The sequence below is a fragment of the Glycine max genome, chromosome 6, assembly GCF_000004515.6.
Source record: "Glycine max cultivar Williams 82 chromosome 6, Glycine_max_v4.0, whole genome shotgun sequence".
Taxonomy (NCBI): domain Eukaryota; kingdom Viridiplantae; phylum Streptophyta; class Magnoliopsida; order Fabales; family Fabaceae; genus Glycine; species Glycine max.
In genome coordinates, this window is record NC_038242.2 from 42,165,880 (window position 1) to 42,175,692 (window position 9,813).

The 9,813-nt window shown below is 34.6% G+C and overlaps 1 protein-coding gene across 1 annotated transcript; it reads right to left on the minus strand.

Moving 5' to 3' along the window:
- Window positions 1–6,820: 6,820 nt before the first annotated feature.
- On the minus strand, window positions 6,821–7,561 carry LOC121175009 (secreted RxLR effector protein 161-like). Its single transcript, XM_041016163.1, has one exon. The coding sequence runs from the start codon at window positions 7,559–7,561 to the stop codon at window positions 6,821–6,823; it is 741 nt and encodes a 246-aa protein (XP_040872097.1).
- Between the last annotated feature and the right edge of the window lie 2,252 nt (window positions 7,562–9,813).

Sequence of the window (9,813 nt, forward strand, 5' to 3'; positions counted from 1 at the left end):
CATTTTTCTCCCGTATACTCAGTCTAGATGTTTGTCTCACTACTGGTTTTCTTTTGTGTCTTCCCAAAGATAGTTATGATGTCGTTCACACGATCATGTACTTCTTTACCATTTAACGGTTTTGGCACACTTTCATTTTCTTGAGATCCATTGAAAGCTTTCTTTAATCGTCGATATGGACGAAACTGGTTCAGAAATCTTCGATGCCTTGTGTATATTGTTTTCTTTCCATGTTTTAGTTGGACGAAACTTGTATTTTTCTCACAAATAGGACATGTGTGATGGCCTTTCACACTGTAACCACTTAAATTTCCATATGCTGGAAAGTCATTTATGGTACAAAAAACCATTGCACGCAACCTAAAGGTCTCCTGCAAATTCTCATCCCAAACATCTACCCCGTGTTCCCACATTGTCCGTAGGTCTTCAATCAACGGAGTTAGATACACGTTAATATCATTACCGGGCTGTCTTCAGGAAGCAACTTTTTCAATAACACTAGCAATTCAGTAAAGCTCTTGTCACTCCAGCCAAATCGTGCCTTCAAGTTGACCAAAGCTAAGACTGCAGACAACCTTGTGAATGTTGTGCACCCAGAATACAAAGGAGTCTTTGAATCATTCTCTATTTTGTCATACAAAGGAGCATGTGCTTGCCGAAAACCATCCTGCCCTAGGTCGCGAATCATTTCTTCTATACGACAACCCATATCTACATCGATTGCCTCAGTGTGAGACAATGTTGGATTGTCTGGCAATTCCCCATGCCATATCCAGTTTGTGTAATTTGGAATCATCCCGTGACATATTAGATGTGATCTTATTTCACTTAGCGTCTGGTGTCTACCATTTGCACATTTTACACATGGACAAAAATATTTGCCGCGCAAGGAGGGGGCATGCATTTCAGTAAATTGGAGAAACTGTTCCACCCCAGTCCCATACTCAGTAGTGATGCGTGATGCTCTCATCCAACTTCGATCCATGTTGTCCGTTTGCTGCACAACCTTATGAAGTTATGTAACATGCATGCGACATCTCACTTTTCTAAGTAAAGTTGTGGCCCTATCCCATTCAGGAAGTAATTTTTTTTATAGTAGATTGAATACTACAAGTTAATTGTCTTTTCTAAATTTGACAAAATTTCGGCAGCATTTCGCCTAAGTCCCCAAGTACACAAGATGAAAGCGGTGATGTATTGTTATCCAACACATTCAAGTATGCACTCGGAGAACAAAGGGAAATGAAGTATACCGAAATGTTGACAAATTTAAGAAAAGAAAATTAACCTATACGCAATAATCTACTATAAAAAAAGATTCTTCCCAAACTGTCCAAACGGACAATTCAAGATTCAATACACCGATTAATACAAACTATCCGTATTAATCGATGTATAGAATCTCAAACGGGAAATTAAGGTTCACTCACAATGCTCATGATTTAGTTATATAATACATCACGTCATATACAAAGGAGCATTCAATTATCATTGTTGTGAGTCAAAGAAATACAAACCTAAAAAATATGGTTAATAACAGCTACAACTGTGACGACAGTAATGGCAAGGCAAAGACAGCAGTGTAGATTCAACTCCTCAGTACGTGGGAAAATTCATTGGTTCTAGGTCATTTTTCAGAAGCAACTACCTACAAACAAAAAACACATAATATCCAATATATCAGAGCTTATTTCTACATCTCAAGCACAAGGTATGAAGAATCGTGTAATTAAGGATGTAAATAGCAACTATAACTGACTGACATAAAAGTTACAAATAAATTTGTATACTAAACTCCAACAAAATGTAATTAATAAAAAAGAAGGTTGGTTAAACTTTCTTCTACCAATACCATTTTGAATATGTATAAGAGTCTGAAACTAACAACTGTTAGAACAAAAATCAATTGTTCAGAATTTTCGTAATACAAATCCTACATAATTGACCGGCCTTTTACAAATATTAATGCTAACCTCGTCAGGAAGTACTCAACAAAAGAAAAAGGGTGCATAAGCATAAAGAATGCTTTATTGTAAATGATACATCATGCATGAAACTGTCTGCGGTTTTCATTTAGCTATTATGAAAAATTTGAGTTATTAAGTAGGCTATATATTAGGTCAAAGCTAAGGATCATTGTTTAAGTATGAGCAATATCAGTCATAAAGTACCGGTATTTCTAAGGAGTATCAAGCTAACTGCATGCAGTTTCTGACATTCAAAGGCATAGTTGGATCATTTAGATCCAGCCAGATACATACTTAGCTTTCCAGTGAGCACATTCTTTATTCTCTAGTAGTTCAAGAAGTCCTTCCAGTATCTGCATATTTAATTTAAAGTAAATAATTAAAATATTGAATCAAACGATAAAAGGAAATAATTAAGAAAAAAAAGTGTAGTGAGTTTCAATAAAGGAAACAGTCCAAACTTCATATGTTGAAAATAAAGGATTTCTAATATATACTGCCATAGTTTTCTGTCTAGGCTTTTAACTGTTTAGTGCAAGTTTGGGCTCAACAGTGCATATTGGAATGCAAGAAGAGCTCATACCTGTGAATTAACCTCATATATTCTCAATTAAAAACATTTATAGAAGAATAAAACATTTAAAATTAGTACCTCCAATCTTTCACAGCTGCAGCAGTGAGCTGTATATTATCATATTCATGACATGGACGATAATTTTACCAAAAAAGGGGTGGCACCAGCTATATCTGATCAAACCAGTAGAATTTATAGGAACCTGAAATTAAAATAAATACTCATTAGTGTTAATATCACCATCCTGAAATTAAAACTAGTGGTGTTGGTAACTTAGATACCAAGTCAACCAGAGGGTAAGGTAGCCACCTACTCATCCCAAAAGGATATTGATATAGGAACCTGAAATTAAAATAAATACTCATTAGTGTTAATACAAGATGAATCTCTTGTTCCTGCTGCAGTAATATGACCTGTCTCTTATTCTTGCAGCTTAATTGGTATCAAAATGGCTCCAAGTTAAGTGGGATTGTCTCTAGAGTGATTAGTAAGGGTGTGTTTATGAGTTTATCCTTGTAATTTATTTAGTATGTTAAGATTACAATTCACTTTAAATTAAATTAAGGTTGGACACACCATTGCTTGCTTTGATGACAAACATACTTTAGAGGAGCCTTATCCAATTGGTATGATGTGCACATATTTATCGTTAATATGTATCTTCTTTATGTAGAGGCATGTTGAATGTTACATATATTGTTCTATTATTGTGAATCATGTTCATAGACACCATTGATCTCAAAATCCTTAATGATTTTGCCTATGTTTTTTGTTGGTCTCTATTTACCTCAGTACTTCCAGTGATAGAGCTACCTTACATTTTATCTACTCTCTTAGCTTGGACTTTCACTGGTCTTCTCTACATATGCCCAGACAAACCTCCTAAGGTAGAAAAAACAGAAATTTAAATGCTGAAAATGAATTAAAGTAAGCTATTTCTGATTATATAGTCAAGGCTATTGTATAGGTCCTATAGAATATTGTTTTCTTTCAACTATTTCAGCAAGAAAAGAATTGCTGCTGAATGCAATGATCTCTCACAATCTCCCATGTTTAGTTTTTAGTTCCCCGGTTAAAATTAATTTTTGGGATGTATCAAACATTTACAGCACAGAATTGATGCGCACTAGCCACTAATTTATGTAATTGGACTTAAGAATACAATTCATGCGCACTAGCCACTAATAACACATGGTCCATGAGCCATCGAGAAGGTGAAACTCAAATATTATCACATCTTTATATGAAAAGTAACTTAGGAATGGATAGGTAGACTTGTCAAACAATCTCTCTTTTTTCTCCTTTTTTTATTTACATTTCTTTTCTTGTTGTTGAGTTTAATCATTTGGTTCGGTTGTAGATTCTCCCCTTTAGAATTGGGTTTAGAACTTATAAGAAGACAGAAATAAAAATATAAATATAAATTGCACTGTGTTTCTGATCAGTTCAAGAAAAAAGACAAAACTTAAAGTAAATAATTGAGATATTTAATCAAACGATAAAAGGAAATAATTAAGAAAAAAAAGTGTAGTGAGTTTCAATAAAGGAAACAGTCCAAACTTCATATGTTGAAAATAAAGGATTTCAAATATATACTGCCATAGTTTTCTGTCTAGGCTTTTAACTGTTTAGTGCAAGTTTGGGCTCAACAGTGCATATTGGAATGCAAGAAGAGTTCATACCTGTCAATTAACCTCATATATTCTCAATTAAAAACAGTTATAAAAGAATAAAACATTTAAAATTAGTACCTCCAATCTTTCACAGCTGCAGCAATGAGCTATATATTATCATATTCATGAGATGGGCGATAATTTTATCAAAAAAGGGGTGGCACCAGCTATATCTGATCAAACCAGCAGCATTTATAGGAACCTGAAATTAAAATAAATACTCATTAGTGTTAATATCACCATCCTGAAATTAAAACTAGTGGTGCTGGTAACTTAGATACCAAGTCAACCAGAGGGTAAGGTAGCCACCTACTCAAGCCAAAAGGATATTGATAATTGACCATTCCCAATTCCACATATTATATTTGTTTTAAAAATTTCCCAACCTTGAAGACAAAACTCACCCTTTTCTGATAATTGCGTCTTTTCCATGACTTAAAGACAAAACTCACCTCAATTTCCAGGTAGATTCAGACACCCTTCTCTGCTCTACCAAAGGTAGATTCATACAATATAGTTAGTGATAATTGTTACATTGTAACAAACTAATTAGTTATGCCTATCAATACCCCCTAGCCTTTCTTAAAAGATCCACCTGATCAGCACTTCCATGTCACCCTATGTTAGTAAATGAGTTTATGCATCACATGTTAATTGCATTTAGTATGAATAGGAATTAGTAATTAAAAAGTAAGTGTAAAACTCACTCTTTTTTTTATTATCAAGTTATTTGTGTGAAATATTATCCTGTTTTGTCGATAATTAATTTTTATTGGAAAATTTAACTGATCATTCTTAATGAAATCTTTCATCTCAACCTAAAAATGGTTCCCACATAATCTATTAAGTATTAACAGTCTATATATGAAGTACAACACAATTAATTTTACTAAAGCAATCCCATGTATCTCTTTCACTCTCTTTTCTCTACATTCAACGTGATAAATAAGATCCAAGAAAATCTACTAAAACAAAAGGGGCATGAAAAATGTACATTTTACATGGTTCCAATATTTTCATTTATATTCAAGATAACCCTTTGATATCAAGGCTAGAAGGAATTGGCACCTGAAGTTTAATTATTAAATCTTCAAATTGTGAAAACAATAAAATAAAAGATGGATATAGAATTTTGTTCAAGTGCACAGTCACTCATTCCACAATTGTATATATATCCCATCCGTAGCTGTTCTGCAACTAAGTTGAGTCTTGTATTCCAAAGATGGATATAGAATTTTGTTCAAATTGGGAAGGCTTTACTTATTTCAGAATCAGTATAAACCACTAACTTAAACTCAGATTTATAGTGCCAAGTCACCTAAGAATTTATTTATTCGAACACAAATTATAAAGTTTGTCATGTTTTACAGTAGACATTTGGTTAGGTTCAATATAAGAGTTTAAAATCCATGAAGGCTATACCAATTTCATGCTCATCTAGGCTAATGTGGAAACCACACCATTTTAGCAAACTCACAATAGTTGCTTTCAATAGGACCCGTATATACACATTATTTATTTTTATTTTTCTCAATACAAACAACTCTACGCAATAAATCTTTGCATGGAGCAACTCTTGTTTGTTGCTTCCAATGGATCTCACTAAAATGTTTTTAACACATCTACAAATTATAATAATAATTTCAGACTTTTATTTTTTTATTTTTTATTGAGTAGCAATGTTGCTTTGCCTCAGCAGCAACATTTCCAGCACTACTATAGTGGGAGTTGCTATGCTTGCACGGTGCTAGCTTTGACAAATTGCTTCCTTGGTGCCCTGGTGTGGATGTTCTAATCTAGGGTATGACTTGCTCCCAAACTAAGAATAACACCATATTTGATTTTAAACCACCTGTCAAATCTCAATTTCCAGGTAGATTCAGACACCCTTTTCTGCTCTACCAAAGGTTGTACTGTGTGTGTTTTAGTTTAAATACATGTTAGAGTCACGCCCATAATTATAGAGTCTAGTTTGGCCTTTTGTTATATATATTTTCATTATTAATTTCTCTAATACTAACAACCATCATTGTGTCATCTTAGTCCAGGTATATGTGCTTAAATATTCTCCATCATGTCATATATATATATATATAACGGTCCACATGCAACACAAAATCATCATATGTAGCATAAAATTAACATGCTATGAGTTAACTTCTTTCCCTGAAGGCAGTGATGGAACAAATCTGTCACTTTGGTCAGCTTACCATGATACCATTACCTACATTTTGATTAAATACATTATTTGCTATGTAAAGTTGGGAATTTTGATTAACCATGCAAAATGGAACAAATTCAAGCATTAACTGCATGGATCATATACAGGAGAAGTAACTGCATGGATTCCATCGTGTGAGGAAAACATATACACTAGTTTGTTGGAAGAAGAAGAAGATTTTATTTCATTTGGCACACCAAATACAAGAGTATGATCCCCTATTTATACTAAAATAGAGTGACCACTCACATAATTTGCTTATTCAAGAATACTAAATGCTCACATAATTGCTTAGTCAAGACTTTGTAACTCACAACCTTACAACTTTCATCTTCCACAATTTAAGGCTCATAAAACTTATTATTATTATTATTCTAATTAATATCTAACATCCTCCCTTAATTGGAAAATTCTTCTGCACACCAAGTCTTGCTCGCAATCTTTGAAAATCTTCAAATTTGAGAGGCTTGGTGAAAATATCCGCAACTTGATCTTGAGTTTTCACATGAGTCAATTCTACTTCTTTCTTGGTAATGCACTCTCTAATGAAATGATACCTTGTATCTATATGCTTACTTCGTTCATGGAACACCGGATTCTTGGCAAGCTCTTGTGCAGATCTATTATCAACATAGATCTTTGTGCTTTCCTTTTGCAACAACTGAAGTTCCTCCAACAATCTTCTTAGCCAAATGGCATGACATGTCCAAGAAGTTGCAGCTACATACTCGGCTTCACAAGTAGAAAGTGTCACAATGCCTTGCTTCTTAGAACTCCATGTAAAAACACAATCACCCATAAAAAATACAAATCCAGTAGTACTTTTTCTATCATCAACATCTCCGGCAAAATCACTATCACAAAATCCCACAAGCTTATAGTTATTGGAGGGAGAATAAAACAATCCAAAATCAATTGTACCTTTCAAGTAACGAAGAATTCTTTTTGCGGCTTTTAGATTAGGAGAGGTAGGAGCCTCCATAAAGCGACACACAACTCCCACCGCATATAGAATATCGGGCCTTGTATTGGTTAGATACCTTAAACTCCCCACAAGACTCTTGAAGATCGTGGAGTCTACCTTCTCTCCTTCATCAAACTTTGATAACTTCAAGCCACCTTCCATAGGTGTGTTCACAGGATTGCAATCAAGCATATTAAATTTCTTCAACACTTCTTTTGTGTACCTTTCTTGTGAGACAAAGATACACCATTCTTTGTTTGCTTCACTTCCATTCCCAAGTAATATGACATGAGTCCCATATCTGTCATATCAAATTCACGAGACATGGACTCCTTGAAGTCTTCAAACAAATTTGGGTTATTGCCGGTAAAGATAAGGTCATCCACATAAAGACAAATAAATAAGACATCACCATTATTAAAAGTTTTAACATAAAGAGCATACTCATTTTGACAACGAACAAACCCATTGTCTTGGAAGTACTTGTCAATGCGAGTATTCCATGCCCTCGGTGCTTGCTTTAGACCATACAACGCCTTGTTCAATTTCAAGACTTTTCTTTCTTGACCTTCGATGACAAAACCCATTGGTTGTTCAACATAGACATCTTCTTCAAGATAGCCATTTAGAAATGCCGATTTTACATCAAGCTGAAAAATTCTCCACTTCATTTGAGCTGCCAAGGAAATAAGAAGACGAATGGTTTCCATGCGGGCAACCGGTGCAAACACTTCATCATAATCAACTCCATATTGTTGCTTATAACCTTTAGCTACAAGTCTTGCTTTGTGTCTCTCAACCTCTCCTTTTGCATTCTTCTTGATTTTGAACACCCATTTGACTCCAATTGCTTCATGACCTTTGGGAAGGCTTGATAACTCCCATGTGTTGTTCTTCTCAATGGCTTTGATTTCTTCTTCCATGGCTTGTCTCCACCTTTTGTCTTTCATTGCTTCATCAAAGTTTAAGGGTTCACTGTCAACAAAAAGACAAAACAAATCATTTATAACTTCAGTTTCATCATATAATTCTTGAATATTTCTCATTCTTCTTGGCCTTTCACTTGAACTCCCTTCGGAAGATGATGAGGCTTCATTGGTTGAAGGAGTTGGTGAAAGTGTTGGAGTTGAATCATTTGGAGTCAAGGCTTCTTCATCTATTTCTTCAAAGTACGGGAAAAAATCATAAGTGTCTTCTTTCTCCTCCTAATTCCATGTGCCTTCTTCATAGAACTCGACATCTCAGCTCACAATTGTCTTTCTATTGTTTGGATTATATAATTTGTAGCCTTTTGAGCTTGCATCATAGCCAATGAACACATGTTTCTCACTCCGATCATCAAGCTTGAATCTTCCTTGGTCGGGTACATGAGCATATGCAATGCTCCCAAATACTCTCAAGTGATCAACTCTTGGCTTCACTCCACTCCAAGCTTCTTGTGGTGTTTGATCTTTGACATTCTTTGTTGGGGAGCGATTGGACAAATAAACGGCACATGCAACAGCTTCGGCCCAAAATTCCTTTGGCATATTTTTAGCCTTCAACATACATCTAGTCATATTAAGAATAGTTCTATTTTTTTTCTCCGCTACCCCATTTTGTTGTGGAGATCTAGGAACCGTTAGAGGGCGACGAATCCCATATTTTTCACAAAATTCATTAAATTCTTTTGATGTGAATTCGCCACCTCTATCGGATCTTAGAGCTTTGATTACATAACCACTCTCCTTTTCCACAAGAGCTTTAAAATTTTTAAAAGCTACAAATGCCTCAGATTTTGCTTTAGAAAATAAACCCAAGTTTTTCTACTATAATCATCAATAAAAAGCAAGAAATATTTATTGTTACCACATGAAGGAGGATTGATTGGGCCACACACATCGGTGTAAACAAGTTGGAGAGGCTCCTTTGCTCTTGAATTAGCTTCTTTTGGAAAACTCCTTCTTGCATGCTTTCCAAGGAGACATGCTTCACACAATTGATTAGGATGGTTGATTTGAGGCATCCCTTTCACCATCTTCTCCTCTCCTAAGGATTTTAGTGCTCCAAAATTCAAGTGCTCAAATCTCATATGCCAACACCATGATTCATCTTTTATGCTAGCCTTCAAACATTTTGCTTCATTGGTTTTAATGTTCAAAGTGAACATTCTATTTCTTGACATAAACACCTTGGCAATCAAATTAGAATTTTTATCTCGAAGCCATAAACAACAATCTTTCATATGAATTTCATACCCCTTTTCAACAAGTTGTCCCAAACTCAAAATATTGCTTTTTAGTTTATGAACATAGTAAACATCCGTGATTAATTTGTGAGCACCATCTTTTAAAGAAATTAAAACGGTACCTTTTCCTTGGATTTGCACCTTGGAAGAATCTCCAAAAGAAACATTTCCTTTCACCTTCTCATCA

Coding starts and splice junctions, on each gene's coding strand:
- LOC121175009 (XM_041016163.1), bottom strand. CDS start 7,561: ATGGAAGGTGGCTTGAAGTTATCAAAGTTTGATGAAGGAGAGAAGGTA.